Source organism: Schistocerca americana, chromosome 8 (genome assembly GCF_021461395.2).
Source record: "Schistocerca americana isolate TAMUIC-IGC-003095 chromosome 8, iqSchAmer2.1, whole genome shotgun sequence".
In the NCBI taxonomy this organism is placed as follows: Eukaryota; Metazoa; Arthropoda; class Insecta; order Orthoptera; family Acrididae; genus Schistocerca; species Schistocerca americana.
The window spans coordinates 101,160,057-101,178,899 of record NC_060126.1 but is presented as its reverse complement, the minus strand read 5'-3'; the positions used below and the strand labels follow the sequence as shown (position 1 = coordinate 101,178,899).

The following is an 18,843-nucleotide window of genomic DNA, read 5'->3' as shown; positions in this document are numbered from 1 at the left end:
TGAATTACTGGTGGAAGTAAAGCTCTGAGGACGGTTCGTGAGCTGTGCTTGGGTAGCTCAGTTGGTAGAGCACTTGCCTGTGAAAGGCAAAGGTCCTGGTTTGAGTCCTGGTCCAGCACACAGTTTTAAACTGCCAGGAAGTTTGATATCAACACACACTCAACTGCAGAGGGAAAAATTCGTTCTGGATGGCAGAAGCTGACAAAACCTCACACTTCAAGAAGGAAGTTGTAGAAGCTATTCTGGTAAAGGATGTCGCAACAACCAAGGAATTCATGAAAGCCAAACGGCAGTTCAGTACCAGACTAATGCAGGCACAACCAACTCCTATGCCAACAGACATTTGGAGAAAAGAGGACGAAACACTGGTATGTTTCTTCTGTAGTTGCCTCGAACATGCTGTGCATGACTGCAGAGAAAAAATTGTGTTTTTTGAAGACTACTACACAACCTGTTGGTCATACAACTTGAGGCTGTTGCCAATGGGGGGGGGGGGGGGGGGGCTAGATAGGGCAATCCGAGGGGTGTCCAGCACAACCCGTGTGTGTCCTGACTGGCCCACTACTGTGTCCCCCTGGGGACTGCCCGCACTGAGGTCAATAAATCACCCGTGGTTGAGTGGGAGGTCATTCCAGGGTGTGACCTGTAGCACAAGACTTTCCGAGGGCCCAATCAGAGGGCCTCCCCAGTTTGTCTGACAAACAGGTTTCGGATGGTGTCTGTGGCTGACGAAGTCCCTGAGCCAGATGAAGTTGCTTGCCCTGTTCTAAAGGAATCCTATCACAGTTGCAAGGTCTGGGCATTCACAGAGAGTGGGATTACTGGTGGTTGGGAGCTCCAACATTAAGGGTGTTGCTGCAAAGGAGAAGGAATCCAGTGTGCACTCTACGTACATACTGGGAGGAGTCATTCCAGATGTGGAACGGATGCTTCCGGATGCCATCAAGAGCACAGAGTGCACCCAACTATAGGTGGTGGCTCATGTTGGTCCTAACAATATGTGTCTCTTTGAATCGGAGGAGATAGTATCTGGTATCAGGTGGCTAGCTGAAATAGTAAACACTGCCAGCCTTGCTTGCAAGATGAGGGTGGTGCTCATCATCTGTAGCATTGTCGACAAAACAGATTCTGATCCTCTGGTATAGAGCCAAATGGAGGGTCTGAATCAGGGGCTCAGATCGTTCTGCTGCTGTGTAGGTTGCAATTTCATCGACTTGCCATAGGGTGGTAGGTTACTGGGTTCCATAAATGGGTCAGCAATAAACACACGCAGGAAATAGCTACATAGGTAGTGGGGGCTGTATGGAAGGGACTGGTTGGTTTTTTAGGTTAGAGGTCTCGAGAAAGTGCAGAAAAGGTTTAAATTTCAAAGGGTGCAGGATGAACACAGGAAGAGATTAGACTTAGGAACAATCAAAGTTGTAGTTGTAAACTGTTGTAGCTGTGTTGGAAGAGGACCAGAGCTCTAAACACTAACAGAAAGCACTGACTGTCAAATTGTTGTAGCTACAGAAACCTGATTAAAGCCAGAAATATAGTCATCTGAAATTTTTACGAAGGACCTAACTTTGCTCAGAAAAGATAGATTAAATTCATTTGGTGGTGGAGTGTTTATTGCTGTCAGAATAGTTCACCATGTAGTGGAATTGGTGGGGTGTTTATTTCTGCCAGACTAGTTCACCATGTAATGAAATTGAAGCAGATAGCTCCTGTGGCTTAGTATGGGTAGAGATTCTACTCCACAACCATAATAAATTAATAATTTGTTAGAAGTTGTACTCCACAACCATAACAAATTAATAATTGGTTCTTTTTGCCAAACCTTGCCCCAACTCAGATGACACAGTTACTGATCAGCTCAAAGAAAATTTGAGTGTCATTTCGAATTGGTACCTCACTCGTACAATTGTAGATGTTGGTGACTTCAATGTACCCTCTATATGTTGGCAAAAATGTTTAAGGTTGGTGATAGGCATAAAACATTGTCCAGTATCATACTGAAGCCTTCTCAGAGGGCTATTTTGAGCAACTAGTTCAGGAGACCTCTTAAAGTGTAAGTAGTTTGGAAAACATGCTTGACCTGTTAGAAACAAATTTTCCTGATCAAATAAGGAGCATTATGACGGATATAGGGATTAGTGACTACAAGATGGTTGTAGCTAGACTGATTATCGTAACATCCCAACCCACCAAAAAATAAATGCTAAATACATCTGTTTAAAAAATCAGATAAAAATTCCCATGATGCCTTCCTAAGAGACAGTCTCCACTACTTCCAATTTGACTATGAAAGTTTAGGCCATATGTGGTTCAAATTCAAAGAAATAGTGTGAATGGCAGCTGAGAGATATATACCAAATAAATGGATAAGAGATGGTTCTGATCAGCCATGGCACACAAAGTAGGTCAGGACACTGTTGCAGGAGCAGTGAAAAAAACCATGCAAAATTTAAAAGAATGCAAAATCCCCAATGTTGGCAAAGTTTTATGGAAGCTCAAAATTTAGCTCGAACTTTAATGTGAAGTGCTTTTAATAGTGTCCATAGTGAAACTCTGTCCCAAAATCTAGCAGAAAACCCAAAGACTGGAAAGTTGTACAAGTCATACCAATACCCAAGAAAAGAAATAGAATTTATCTGCTGAATTACTGACCCATATCACTAACATAAATTTGCTGTAAGGTATTTGAATGTATACTGTGCTTGAACATCATGAATCTTCTCGAAGAAAATGATTTATTGACAAATAGTTAACACGGATTCAGAAAATACCGTTGTTTTGAAACCCAGCTAGACCTTTATTATCAAGAACTGATGAGTGCTATCGACAGGGGGCGTCAAATTGATTCCATATTTTTCGATTTCCAGAAGGCTTTTGACCTGACAGTTCCTCACAAGTGACTTCCAATTAAATTGTGCACCTAATTGAATACCGTTTCAGTTGTGTGACTGGATTCACAATTTTCAATCAGAAAGGCCACAATTCGTAATAACTGATGGAACATCATGGAATAAACCAGAAGTAATATCTGGCGTTCCCCAAGGAAGTGTTATAGGCTGTATGTTGTTCCTGATCTCCATAAACAATTTAGGAGACAATCTGAGTAGTCCTCGTAGATTGTTTACTAAGGTTGCTGTCATTTACAGTCATGTAAAACCATCAGTGATAAAAATGAAATGTATACTGATTTAACAATATATCTGTATGGTAGAAAAAGTGACAGTCGACTCTAAATAATGAAAGATGTGGTCATTTACATCAACACTAAAAAGAATCCACAAAATTTCAGTTACATGGTAAATCACACAAATCTAAAGGCTGTAAACTCAGCTAAATATGTAGGGATTACAATTATGAATAATTTAAACTGGAACTATCACATAGGTAATGTTGTGGGGGGAAAGCAAACCAAAGACTGTGATTTATTGGCAGACCACTGAAAAAATGTAATAGGTCTACTAAAGAGACTGCTTACTGTATGCTTGTCCACCCTCTTCTAGAGTACTGTTGTGCAATGGGGTTCCGCATCACATAGGACTAGAGGACACTGAAAAATTCAAAGAAGTGCAGCTCGTTTTGTATTATTGTGAAATAGGGGAGAGAATGCCACGGATATGATACACAAATTGGGATGGCAGTCATTAAAACAGAGGCCGTTTTTCACTGCGGCAGGGCCTTCTCATGAAATAACAACCACCAACGTTCTCCTCAGTGTGCAGCTACATAGAGAGAAATGATAGCCATAATAAAATAAGAGAAATCAGAACTCTACAGAAAGATTTAAGTATTTGTTTTTCCTGTGCAGTTTTCAAGAGTGGAACAGTATTGAAGTAGCTTAAAGGTGATTTGATGAACCCTCTACCTGCCATTTAATTGTGAATTGTGGAGTAATCGTGTAGATGTAGAGAGTGGAGAAGGTAACACCATTGACTCTTCAGAATGTCTTTGGTCCTCTTCTGTGATTCTTGCAAAGGAGGAGGGCAGCACATGGTGTTTTGGCACCGACTACAGTCGACTGAACAAAAACACAAGGAGAGATGTCTATCCATTGCCGCATTTTGATGACAAGGCTGACCTGGAAAAGGCTGCCTTCATAACACGTGGTGACCTCTGAGTGTAAAGTTATGCCCGTAGCACTACATGATTCTGCAGCCACCTTTTAACCTATGATGGACAACCTGTTTTGATACTTAAAATGAATGCTGTGGTTTTGATATCTGGATGACATTCTCATTTTTTTCAGTGAGATTTGAAGAACTTTTAAGCCATCTGACAACTGAATTCAAAACAATGCCCCTTTGCCACCCAAGAAATAAAAATCTTGGGGCAACTAATGGCGATGAAGTCTATCCCGATCCAGAGAAATAACGTGAGAAATGACGTGAGAAATTTCCTCGGGATGTACTCGTACTACCTATGATTCATAAGTAACTTCTGTACCAAGGCGAATCTCGTGCAAGAATTACTGCAGGAAGTTGCCAAATTTTCCGGAAATGAGGTTCCAGAAATATCTTTCCTTGTCCTTATGGAGGTGCTAATATCTTTTCAAGTTCTGGCATTATATAACTAGAATACTGAGACAGGACTTCACACTGGTGCTAGTGGTTATGTGACGTGCAGTTAGAGTGAAAATTCAGGAAGACACTGAAAAGATGACAGCTTGTGCTTCATCAGTACTCTTGTAGACTGCAGTGAACTTCTCTGCAACCAAGAAAGAATGCCTTGCAGTTGTTTAGGCCATCAACAAGTTCCAGCTGTGTTTCTTTGACAAACCATTCAATATTGTGACAGAAAACCATTCTCTATGCTGGCTGACTAACCTGAAAAATATACCGCATTCGACTGGCAAGATGAAAGCTAAAGGTTTGGAAGTGTCATGTCACAAAAAAAAAAAAAAAAAATATATATATATATATATATATATATATATATATATATATATATATATATATATATATATATATATATATTAAACAGTTGTCTACATGTAGACAACTACATTGTGCCACCTGAATACACAGTAGCAGGACTGCAGTTCAGCTGGGTAGACTGGGGTGAGTGGTTGTGTTGGGTGAAGTGAGTGAGGGGAGAAAAGAGGTGGAGTGTGGTAAGAAAGGTTAAGGAAGAGTGGCTGATGGCTCAGAGGAAGACATACACTCCTGGAAATTGAAATAAGAACACCGTGAATTCATTGTCCCAGGAAGGGGAAACTTTATTGACACATTCCTGGGGTCAGATACATCACATGATCACACTGACAGAACCATAGACACAGGCAACAGAGCATGCACAATGTCGGCACTAGTACAGTGTATATCCACCTTTCGCAGCAATGCAGGCTGCTATTCTCCCATGGAGACGATCGTAGAGATGCTGGATGTAGTCCTGTGGAACGGCTTGCCATGCCATTTCCACCTGGCGCCTCAGTTGGACCAGCGTTCGTGCTGGACGTGCAGACCGCGTGAGACGACGCTTCATCCAGTCCCAAACATGCTCAATGGGGGACAGATCCGGAGATCTTGCTGGCCAGGGTAGTTGACTTACACCTTCTAGAGCACGTTGGGTGGCACGGGATACATGCGGACGTGCATTGTCCTGTTGGAACAGCAAGTTCCCTTGCCAGTCTAGGAATGGTAGAACGATGGGTTCGATGACGGTTTGGATGTACCGTGCACTATTCAGTGTCCCCTCGACGATCACCAGTGGTGTACGGCCAGTGTAGGAGATCGCTCCCCTCACCATGATGCCGGGTGTTGGCCCTGTGTGCCTCGGTCGTATGCAGTCCTGATTGTGGCGCTCGCCTGCAAGGCGCCAAACACGCATACGACCATCATTGGCACCAAGGCAGAAGTGACTCTCATCGCTGAAGACGACACGTCTCCATTCGTCCCTCCATTCACGCCTGTCGCGACACCACTGGAGGCGGGCTGCACGATGTTGGGGGTGAGCGGAAGACGGCCTAACGGTGTGCGGGACCGTAGCCCAGCTTCATGGAGACGGTTGCGAATGGTCCTCGCCGATACCCCAGGAGCAACAGTGTCCCTAATTTGCTGGGAAGTGGCGGTGCGGTCCCCTACGGCACTGCGTAGGATCCTACGTTCTTGGCGTGTATCCGTGCGTCGCTGCGGTCCGGTCCCAGGTCGACGGGCATGTGCACCTTCCGCCGACCACTGGCGACAACATCGATGTACTGTGGAGACCTCACGCCCCACGTGTTGAGCAATTCGGCGGTACGTCCACCCGGCCTCCCGCATGCCCACTATACGCCCTCGCTCAAAGTCCGTCAACTGCACATACGGTTCACGTCCACGCTGTCGCGGCATGCTACCAGTGTTAAAGACTGCGATGGAGCTCCGTATGCCACGGCAAACTGGCTGACACTGACGGCGGCGGTGCACAAATGCTGCGCAGCTAGCGCCATTCTACGGCCAACACCGCGGTTCCTGGTGTGTCCGCTGTGCCGTGCGTGTGATCATTGCTTGTACAGCCCTCTCGCAGTGTCCGGAGCAAGTATGGTGGGTCTGACACACTGGTGTCAATGTGTTCTTTTTTCCATTTCCAGGAGTGTAGGTGTATGAGGTGGTAATACGGGAGGGAGAGGCAGCAGGTCCACATGATAGAAATGCACATCACGTGCACCAGAATCGGTGAGTTTGCCCAGAACACTATGATGATGATGTGACAAGTGGATTGGGGAAGTGTGACGTAACAGGAGGAGGGAAGACTGTTGGGAAGATGGTGCGTGCGTGCGCGCGCGCAAGGAGTTGATATATTTAGAGCCAGAAGGACTCCTGGAACAAAGGATGTGTTTAAAGAATAACTCTCATCTAAAGGAGTTGATATAGGTAGAGGCCAGAAGGACTACTGGAACAAAGGATGTGTTTCAAGAATAACTTTCATCTATATGTGAGAGGTAAGTTGCTACTCACCATATAGCGGAGATGCTGTATTGCAATAGGCACAATAGAAAGATTCACACACTTGTAGCTTTCGGCCATTAAGCCTTTGTTAGCAGTAGGCGCGCGTGCGCGCGCACTTGCTCGCGTACACACACACACACACACACACACACACACACACACACACACACACACACACGCACACGCACGTCTGCAGCCTCAGAGAGCTGAAACTACACTGTGCCTATCGCGACTCAGCCTCTCCGTTATATGGTGAGTAGCAACTTTCCTCTCTGATATTGTTACATTCCATCCTGGATTTTTCATTGTTTGATTTTTCCCATCTATATGGTTCAGAAAAGCTGGTGCTGGGAGGAATGATCGAGATTGAAGCATCCATTTAAATCTAGCCTGTTGTACTCAGCAGTGTATTCTGCTGGTGAGCGGCCACTGCTCTTGGCCACAGTTTGGTGATGGCCGTTTTTTTATAATAATATGCTTTTTAAGAATGTATGTAAGTGAAGGGTTACATTGCTACTAAATCAACTGAAAGTCATCTAATTCTGCTTCATTCACAACATAAAGTGACAGTATAAATTGTCAAATTTATGCCTTTATGTGGCATTACACTTCTGGAATAAATGTTAAATCTATGACGAATATTCACATGTTAAACAATTGAGAAGACCACGTGTAGGGAGCCCAGCTACCAGAGACTGTGGTCATGCGAGAATGTGTGTGTGTGTGTGTGTGTGTGTGTGTGTGTGTGTGTGTGTGTGTGTGGTGTTTATTTTTGACAAAGACCTTTTTGGCTGAAAGCTAACTGTCCTAACAGTCTTTTTGTTGTACCATTCTGCAACTCTGTATCTCTGCAACTCTGTATCTCTGCTATAAGGTGAGTAGCAGTCAATGAATTTGAAAGTAAAATTCTGTCTGTCAATCAGAGTAAAATCCTGTAAAGTTTTAGTCTTATGTTAAATCAGTAAAAGAATCAAAACCATCAGTCCATAGTCTCTTGTTTCCATGATGGCAATGAAACAGAGGATATAGAAGGAAAATCTAATTGCTAAATTCCTTTTTCCAAAATGGTTTCACTGAAGATGGTTTACTGTGGTTCCTCTTTTAAATTATTGCATGAAAGTCAAAATCACAGGTAGCATACATGACTGTGAGATGCAAAATCAACTAAAATAACTCTGTGGAGGAAAGGCTTCTGGATCTGAGGGGATACAAAGAGTATGTGAAAGGAGTTAGTTCCTTTTCTAACAGCAGTCTCCCATAAGTCACTAAATGAACATAGTGTTCTTAGTGATTGCAAAATTCACAGGTCCTTTTCATCTCAAAGAATGGTCATCGAAAAGATGGACACAACTGTAGACCTATATGAGTCTATTGAATTTTAGAACCTGTTTTATGCTCACATATTCTAAACTATTTGGAGATTGAAAATCTGCTCCCTAGGAATCTTCATGTATTCTACAAATAATGATCATATGAAACACAGATCACTCCCTTCACTCAACATACCCATATGGCAGCAGATGTTGGTACTCACAATGATGCCATGTGCCTTGACTACCAGTGTGTGTGTGTGTGTGTGTGTGTGTGTGTGTGTGTTGATTCATTTCCACACTCTCTCTGTAAACTAAATAATTGTATTTAATATCAGACCAGTTATGTGGCTGGATTGAAAAGTTTCTAGCAAGCAGAAGATAGTGTGTCATTCCTAATGGAGAGAAATAATCAGACATAAAAGTAACTTTCAATGTCTTCCAAGGGAACAACATTACAGGACTACTACTGATCATTAAACATACATAAATGCTCACCTCGGTAGCTGAGTGCTCAACAGAACAGACCCCCAACAGGACAGACACACATGCGGGGGGACCTGGGTACAATTCCCAGTACTGTTAGGGATTTTTCCTTGGTGGAAGGGCAGGGCCGAGGTGTACTCGGCCTCATCACACCAGTTGAAGAACAGCGGCTCCAAGGCTAAAATTTCGCAACAGCCAGGAGAGTGGTGTGGTGACGCCATGCACCACTATGCCACATTCAATAAAGAATGACTGAGGAGTACATGGCAGTTGGTGAACTGTCTTATCGTCTTCAGCGCCTGATTATGATGTTATATTTATGTGTGGCCTAGTAGATAATGTTAAACACTCTGTGAGGCTGTTCAGAGATGATGCTGTTTTATAGAGAGAAGTTGCAATCCTATAAAGTCGTAAAAAAATGCAGGAAGCCATGCAGATGATCGACACTTTGTGCAGGGATTTGCGGTTGACTCACAACATAAACAAATGTAACATAATACTTTGAAGTAGCCAGAAAGAAATAGTGACCGTATAAAACTAATTGCAAGTAAGGCAGATACCAGACTGAGTCATTGGAAGAACCCACAGGAAATTTAGTCCTCCACAGAAGAGGTAGCTTACAGTACCATTGTTTGACTGATACCAGAATATTGTTTATTAGTCTGGAACCCATACCAGAAAAGGACTAATAGAAGAAACTGAAAGAAGAGCAGCATCTTTCATCAAAGATATATTAAGTAAGCATTGAAGCTTCACAGGTATCCTCGTCCAAATCCAGTGACAGATGTTTGAAGAGAGGCATTGTGCATCATGATTGGCACACTGTTAAAATTGTGTGAGTGTACTTTCGTAGAAGAGTGAATTACTATATTGCTTCTTGATGTATGTGGCTAGGACCATGAAGGTAAATTTGGACAGGTTTGTGTTCATGTAAAGGCTTACCAACGATCGTTTCATGCGCATCCAGAGCTGGGAAGGGGCAAGTGACAGTGGAATGCAAAGTACCATCTGCCGCACACTGTAACATAGCTTGCAGAATGTATAGATGTGAAGGTCTGCCAGTCTGTCAACAATCCATGACCAGAGTTTTCAGTGAGTGAGATCTGCAGAAATGCTGGCCTGGGCAAGAGTTTAAACTTCTGAATTCAGTACCTCACAACAATACAGGCAACAGTCGTTCGTCATGGAGACCTCGTAAATAAAATAAGGCCTTAACAGGCCATAAGTGTAACATACACTGTTGAAATTACTTATGTTAACCAGAGGATCATGTTGTGTATTCAGTGGCATCTCATATTAGTATGCCAGGCACCTGGGCCCATATGACAATGACAAATACAATAAGCAGCGTTCACAATCCTCCACATGTGGATACTTTCATTGTGATGCAGTACCCAGAACCAGGACTTGTCTGAAAATGGGATGTGGTGCCTCCCATGTGTCCAGTGCTTTCGTTAAATGCATCTTTGCATGTCTCGTCCTTCTTCCACTTGAAGAGAAGCCATAACAAAGGTTGTTATACTAGCAATCCATGGTGCTCCAGACAACATTGTACTATTTGTGTGGTTACTTATCTTGCTGCTAGCAAGTCCATTTCTTGAGTCAAGGCACCTGGCATGTCTGTATGATCCTGCTTGGCCGAATGAAGTTTGTCTGTCCTCTAGGGCACTTAAGGGCCTGATGTTGAGTATAGCCATCCTGAACCCATTGACTCCATATTTGCTTCAAAGTTCTGGGCCCCTGTCCAATGTGAGCAGCAATGTTGCAGAATGATAAACAGCAGTCTCAATAGCCCACAGTCCTCATTCTGTTAAATTGTGACTCATGTTGGTAGATGTTTTTCTGTTTTTCAAGAGGTGTGACACAATGTTATAACAACCAATGAACATTCAGCCATGATATCTGTGTATTCTTTCCGTACGTGTGGAAAGTTGATGGTGTTACTCCTACTGATCTGTGCAGTTCTGCTGGAAGGCTGTACTATTTGCATATTCAAGCATGTGGTATTCTTCATGCCAGTTTGACATTGTGTGTGCCATTATCTTGCCGTTGCAGTTTTAATGACCAGCAGTGGAAGTTTTGTGCCCTGTTTACTGATGATGATAATGTAAAAACTCTTTACTATCTGTCACAACATTTAAATAAGTGCTCCTTGTTTATTGGTGGATAATTAGAGAATATGGTGCTGTTAGTTACATTTTGGTGTCTTACTTTTCACAATTGTAATTCTTGTTACAAACAGGTGAAGCAGAATCAGGCAGCAGAAAAGAAGTTACAGAAGGATATTATGAGTCGACAGGAACAAGATCGTAAGGCCTTTGAGACACAGAAGAAGAAGGAGTACAAGATGAGTAAAGAGCGGTGGAAACGGGAACTGAGCCTAGACGAATCGACACCAAAGCGGCAACGCGACGCCACCCTGCAGTACGTCAGCCTGCTGTTGGGCCAGTTTCTGTAGTCAGTAAGGCAGGATACCATGTGTCCCCCTGGAACACTGACAATGTTATTTTCACATCACTGTGACTCTGTGGATTAGGCATTTGAAATTGGAATTCAGTATTATAATGTGTTATCTAATTCATTTGTCACAGTTGTATTCTGTTACTTTATTTTAATAGTTACAATGACAATGGACTATTGAAGAGTAAACAGTTCCATGGCTTTCTGTTCTGGGAATAAATAAGGTTCTGATATCTTCACCATATGCTCTCTTATTCCATACTAAGTGAGGTGCCGCAGTGGTTTTCACACTGGTCTCTCATTGGAGAGGATGATGGTTCAGTTCCCAGTCTAGTCACCGTAACTTAGGTTTCCTGTGGTTCCCCTAAATCTCCCCAGATAAATGCTGGGATGTTGCTTGGAAAAGGGGTGGCCGATTTCCTTCCCCATCCTGTCGTAATCCAAGCCAGTGCTCCATCAGTGTTGACGGGAAGCTAAACTCTAACCTTCCTTTCTTCTTGTTCCTTGAATCATTCTGACCAAGTCTCATCTTTTATTTGGTCATTCCGTTTGTAGTCAGGAAGAGAAGAGACTTCTGACTAGAGTGACCTGAAAAGTCCAATTGATGTGTTTGTACTAAATAGATTGTTTGTGATTTTTTTATATAATGTAAAATTTAAATTAAATGGAGTAAAATGAAATAAATGGGTTGGTGATGATGAAATCAATCAAGATGTGATGACATGAAATGTTTATAAAAGCTGGTGAGAAATACTGAAACTGCAATGTAACAAAAATGCCGTGACAGTTGAAAATTTGTACTAGACAGGTGGAAACATCAGTGACAATAAAAGTTAGTCACACCTGAAGGCGTGCTTGGAAAGTTTAGTGACTAAAGTGACTTCTTACGAAAATTAGGAAATCAGAGTTAGTCTCAATGCATCACAAATTTTCAGTTGTACTTGCAGATTTGCACAGATTTTTCTCTTATGGGCATTAGGGCATGCTCCAACGTGTGTTTCTGTGCCTAAAGTTTTGGCTCTCAATGCTGGAAACATCATCAGAGGCTATAGGATTCAGGTACTAGTTTCAGATTGAAACAGGCACTGATCACTTCAGCATAGTGCAAAGACAAAATGGTATTGACAAAATGTATAAACCAACAAGAAAAGTGCATGAATATCTAAACACTGCAAAGGACCTTTGCTCGATGCTTGCCACAGCAGGAGTAAAAAAAAAATCCCTTGCACGAGCTGTCATGTGTACATAAGAAATACAAAAAGCTGCATTAACACTCAGATTAGAAGACATGAGAGCAGTTGTCTTCTGGACAACACGAACAAATTGGATCAAGTACTGGGACTAGAGAACCATCAAATTTGTTTCTCTGATATTATGGGTTTGTTGAGGTCCAAGCGTTATAATGCAAGTATGTACGGAGAGACGACAGAAATTCAAAAGCACAAAAACTTCTTTCAGCAGAAGAGGAGGAGGATTGAAACTAGACATATTGTGATCCTTAATACTAAATATAGGAAACGGTGGCAACTCCTTCACAGTACAAGCTGCATATGACCAATCAGCATAACTCCACGATTGTGGGCAGCGGTCTGGTGTCATTACACCAGACCATTGCATGGGTGCTTATGAACAGCAGCTTGCTGAGCGTATGTAATTTTGAAACTTTGAAACTAATGAGTCTTTATAGTCTCCGGTGATGTCTCCAGCATTAGGAGACAAAAACTTAGGCACTAGAATATGGCTTGGACCACAGATTACTGACCATAAAACAAAAATCACAAAGAATCCAAATTTTCAATTGCACAGATATATTCATTATAATGTGAAAGTCATTTTAAAGTATCATTGAATGTGCCAAGTCTGGTTATTTCTTGCCGTGTATTTGATAAATTCTGTATTTTTCCTCTCAGACCCAGTGTACTTCTCATGATGTAACAGCTGCCATGGCTGTGGCAAATAGTGTAGGACCACACAGAAGACACAAAGGAGGCTCATAACACTTTCTGGAAATTCGATACAAAGTCTACACCAACTTTGTCGCCACTGCTTCCTCTGCAGCCTTTGCATTATTTATAAAACAGGGAGGGAGCTTCTTTTGGAATAAAAGATAAAGTTTTTAATCATGCATATTTGTGCATGACTTTGTTGTTGAACTTTAACTGTGTACATAAATTGTACAAAGTTTCATCAAAACAAATCAACTTTGTGGCAGTGCAAGGGATAGCTTGCTACAGATGTTTTCCTTAGAAGATTGTTGTACTTGCATGCTCAATAAGTGTTGACCTCCATCAAAAGTAGGAACCATTTTAATCTGTGCGCACCTACTTCTATTGCTTCTCCTTGTTGAAATTCATTTCTGCGTGTTGTTTTCCATGAGGCTACGAGGGACTAATGCTGTTTCCATCTTCCAGTAGAGCATAAGAACTACATCTTACAGTAAACTTACGTTCGCTTCTACAGAGTTAGTAGATTGTGATGAATCTGTACAAAGATACAAAAGTTAGAAAATAGTTCCATAGTAGTGCAAGCAGTCGCATTTCATTTCTGTTATGGTAGGTAGGAAAAGTGCTGAGAAACCAGATGTAACTAACACCACTATGAACAATTGACACTTTGCACTACTCTAACATTCAGCTCTGTAAATGAGTGAGTAAACTCTTCTGGTTGACAGTTATGTCATTGACAGTTATGTCACAGAACAATTTGTTTGGAATCAACAGCATCTTGGGATGCTTTTATACCCTGCACAAGTGTGGTAGTTATTTTTGAGTCATGTCAGTCTTGAATTGAATCTTATTGTATGTACATACGACAATGCCAGTACAGAAACATTTACCAAAAGTAAACATAGATGAGGTTTGTACACCCAAACATGTTGCTTCATTAATTCGTTTATGTAAGTAAACAAAATTTTACGACTGGTAGCTGTCCCTGAAAAACCTTTTCGTATTTCCGAAACAGTCATGGTCGATTAATAATCATATCACTTTAAATTGTTGCTGTCTGTCTTTCTTACTAGAAATACGGTAAAAATCTTGCATGTGAGATGTGTAGAGAGAAGTGGCTTTCTGTGTAACAGCTCTTTGATCATCTCAAAGTTGTTAACTCAATCCAAAAAAGACAGGAATGATTCCAATAAGAGCACAGTGATGTGATATCGAACAAAGTAAATTTAGTGTTTTCAAGGGATATCCCCTTTATTCCCTAACCAGAGATTTAATTATTTGTCATTATTTACTTATTTTAAAGTTTTATGTCAGTTGACTTACATTTTTCTTCCAGGAGTCAGAAAGACAACCTCAAGCAACTGGAAGCTCAAGAGGAGCAAAGACTTCTTAGAGGCCAGAAAGAATATCTCGATTTGGAGATTCGGAAATTCAGAAGAAAAAAATTCCTTCTATTCCAGAGCCTCGAAAGGGAGCTTCTTCAAGAGGTGATAATATTGACCCTGCTGGTTTACAGAATCTTGATTCAAATTACAGTACTGAGATGATGCACTATTATCAGTTTTGCAGATGGTGGGAAGTTGCTAGATCAGTTCGTATTGTCTGTTGTTAATACCTACTCTTAGAAACTTAGACTGATTAAAATATGTGTAGTGTGAATCTGATCACGTTTTAAGTTTCACAAGCAGTCTTAATTACAGTAGCATTTGAATGGAATGGATTGTGACCAGAAGAGCATACACAGACTGTAATCACATCTGTTCAGGTTAACATGGATCACTATTATTGAGATCTGTGGTGTTTAAGGAGAAGCACACTCTGGGAAATGGTGTAAGAGTGGAAGTGGCAATTTTAAGATGCTACTGCAATTCTCTGTGGATTGCAGTTCCCCCCAGGATGTCATATATTAACAGTGCAGCTGCAGTCTTAGTTGCTTAATTTTGTTCACTATAATGATCTGTTTTCATAATTTTTTAAGTATTTTAGGGTATAGGGCATGGCACTGTTTTGCTGAATAGATAGAAAAAGTCAAACTACACATCTCAAGTAATGGCAGTAGATGTTTGACCCAAATTATGAAAAATTCCATACATTCTATACAGAAATGCTTTCATGTCAGTGTCTTATGATTTGTCTCAGTGTAAGTTCTATCATCGTGTAGAAGATTAATTTACAGTACCTTCAGTAGTATAACAATCACGATTTTTTTTTTTTTTTAATTATTTATTTTTCCCCCTTCCACAAAACTCGTGGCACTTAAATCTATTTATTTCCCTTTTAATTTTACATGTGCATGCGCGAGGACCTGGCTGCACTTCGCTGCACTGCACTGCTCAGCATTGGCTCCGCAGCCATCCGTGATGGAGGTACCCATTGTTGATCCCGCCAAGTGAGAGATTAGTTTTGTAATTCGGTTTTTGCATGTGAAAGGAACTCCACCCATGGATATTGTCATCAGTTCACACAAGTGTATGGTGACAAGTTTGTCCATTCAACACATCTGAAAATAGTGCAGGAATTAAGTGCCAGTTGGAAGGATGTCTGCAATGAAGAACGGAGTGGAAGACCTTCAGTTTCAGAGGCAGTTATCGAGATCATCCAACGCAAAGTGCTTCAAAACAGAAGGATCACCGTCTGTGAATTTGTTGCTTGGACTCCTGGGAGTTCTTATAGTACAATTGAAAGAGCTTTGATGGGAAATTGGGATATCACAAGTATTGCACTCTGTGGGTACTGCGTATGCTGACAGCAGAACACAAGGAGTAACGCCTGCACTATGCTCGCCAGTTTCTTCAGAAGTGCCAATAAAATAAGGAAGGATTGTTGGACTCCATTGTTATGGGATATTAAATGTAGATGTTTCATTTCACTTCCGAAATGAAAGAAAAATCCAAACAATGGTGTCAGTCTGGCTCATTAGTCACAAAGAAGTTCGAAAAATCTCCTTCTGCTGGCAAAGTAATGGCCACTGTGTTTTGGGATCGATTTTATGGAACCCGGGACACCAATCAACTCTGACAGTTATTGCAGAACACTATGAAAATTCAGGCAAGCTATCCAGAACTGCCGGAGAGGATGACTGGCAGAAGGTGTAATGCTGCTTCACTATAATGCCGAACCTCATGTCTCCTGGCGAACCGAGGAACTTTTGTCAAACTTTGGTTGGACTGTCAAGCTCCACCCACTTTACAGTCTGGACGTTGCACCTAGTGATTATCACTTGTTCCCCACGTTAAAGGAACACTTAGGTGGCCAGCATTTCCAGAATGACGATGAAATCAAAGAAGAGGGGAAGTGCTTGCTCAGTGGGTTGGCGGTGGAGTTCTGCGGCATGCAGATACAAAAATTGGAGTACCATTGTGTAGAAAAAGATGGCAATTATGTAGTAAAAAGAGCCAAGTCTCTTCTTTTTAATGACATAAGTTTCTGTGAGAAGAAACAATGTTGCCTATTCGTACAAATGAAGGGAACCTTACTTCTGGATAAACCCTGGGGAGCTGATGTCACTTTGTTTGTAGGAGACCGAGTATGGAGTACGTGGGAAAGTGATGCAGAATACACCCAGAGGCCTTAAGTGATACTGTGGTATTTGTAATAACACTTATTTACCAGGTTGAGTTTACAGAGTTATAAAAGTGTCTCAGTGCATCATGCGGGTGGTCGGGCATAAGCACAAGGTGCGAAGGTGTAATATGTCCTTTCAGCAAGTTGTGACTGCGGTGCTGCATGTCTGAGCTGTGGCTGCTTGTTATGCTGTCAGCAGTGTTCAGACGGGCAGGTGCTGCTCACACTGAACATTTCTGTGGTCCAGTGCGGCCTTGACATCTCAGCGCTCTTATGCACAGTCCATGACGTGCTTAAGTGCAGATAGCCAGCAGTGTGGTAGATGTCAGTTGTCGTGAAGAATATGCCCTGGTCGTCCACAATGGATCAACAAAAATTGCAAATATTCACAAGTTGGCCAGGAGGCTGCATGAACACACACTGCCTGGATGGTGTGGAGGTAACAACTTTTTCCATCTGCAGACCAGTCTAATCCTCATATGCGATGTTTCAGTAGGCGGTAATGGCAGGCCACAGTTGTAGTTTGCATCGGATTGGCTGTCTCTGTGTTGAAGTCAGCAAGTGGGTAGCAGGCAGATCATAATCAATCAACTTCTCGTGGTTTCAATGAAACACTATAGTCCGTTGTTCTCTCCAGTTCTAGCAACACACACAGAAAGTTAACATGAGTGAATGGGTATTTAGACTCCAAAAGCCGCATTATTTAAAAAGCTGAGCTTGCACCTATGAAACAGTCTCTCTGGGTGCACTATTGAATTTGCCCTTGTATATTGGTCTCATCCGTGCTCTTTGCTTCACTTTGGTAGTTCAGTAATTATTTTGGTGTCACTGAGATTGGGTCTTTCGGCAAGATTTGACTATTGCAGAGGTGCTCTGGCACTTGAAGTTACAGAATGTTACTTCATACTACACTGTTATGTAACATTTTGCCAATTGCGCTTTTGCTCCCTTTGCTTAGATTTTGTGCAGCAGTGCTTGCCTGGTGCTCTGCCTTGTGCTACATCAGCAGTAAGCCGTGTTGATGTTCACACAGTCACACTGGCTCCAAGCTGGTCCCCTTGACTCTGATCTCTGTCAAGTAGAGTTTTATAAAATTTAGTAATGTACACAAAAATTATTCTCCAGCATAACAATGCAGTTGTCTGCTTGTTTGAGTCCTTTACGTATTATTACACATATCTTAAGATGCTCGTTGCTGAATAAAATTAATTATTTGGACTTCTTAATGATTTTGATTGAAGACTTTGAAAGAAGAGTTAGAATGTTCTCTTGATTACTGTTGGCAACAATGTCACAAGTGGTGGTATCTTACTGGATGAATCAAAAAACCAAACAAAACTTTTATCTATCCATTTAAATAATTTTATCAAACAAAACTTCATGAGATGATTCAGATTGTTTTTTCATCTGGTCTATCCGTCTGGATTTCATTTTTTCATAATTTGCCGTATTATAACAAGTGGATACTGGGATGATTCTTACTGGTAGCCAAAGACTGACACCTTTCTAATAGATTGCCCATTATTAAGTTGTGGAAAATTAAATACTGAAGTTATTAACATCATCATAGCTGCAATGAAAGTTGTTTACAGTTTGCCATTTTATAATTCAAATTTTTGACGTTTCTAAATTTTCTTTTAATAAAGTTGGCACAAATCTTTGAGCATGATGTTGTTGCAACCAATTTTTTTTATGAGTTACAGAAGTTTATAATTAGAGTTTGTGCCATAGTGTATTAGGTATGAAAGCCAATCAGTTGGTTTACTGATGTCTTGTATGCTTTGTCTTTTTCCAGGAGTTAAGTAAGAGACAGCAACAACTGGAGCAAGCTCACGCAATGCTTCTTCGGCACCACGAGAAAACGCAGGAATTGGAGTACAGGCAGCAAAGAGCTGTGCATCAACTTCGTGAGGATCAGATCATGAGGCAGCATGCATCAGAACTGCAGAACCAACAGGACTATATGGAGCGTGCTGAACGGGAGCTACGTAAGAAGCATGCATTAGAGCTGAAGCAGCAGCCGAAGAGCCTCAAGGTGGGCCACTTTGGTATTAGGAATATGTGGTATGTGAAGCTAATTCTGCAAAATGTTGAAACATTGGTGTCTGTTTATTAAACAGTAATTGGGTGGTTGTATTATTTGAAATCAACATTTTT

At 41.5% G+C, this 18,843-nt stretch overlaps 1 protein-coding gene across 4 annotated transcripts in view; it reads left to right on the top strand.

The window, feature by feature from the left end:
• Positions 1-18,843, top strand: part of LOC124545999 (serine/threonine-protein kinase Tao) — a 230,593-nt gene that overhangs the window by 111,087 nt on the left and 100,663 nt on the right. For 3 of the 4 annotated variants that reach the window (XM_047124968.1, XM_047124967.1, XM_047124966.1), the window contains 3 exons: positions 10,959-11,140; positions 14,459-14,609; positions 18,482-18,721. In XM_047124968.1, the coding sequence (XP_046980924.1) occupies positions 10,959-11,140; positions 14,459-14,609; positions 18,482-18,721 (573 nt within the window). Of the gene's footprint in view, positions 1-10,958; positions 11,141-14,458; positions 14,610-18,481; positions 18,751-18,843 lie in introns of all 4 variants that reach the window. The other variant, XM_047124969.1, reaches the window with a different exon arrangement.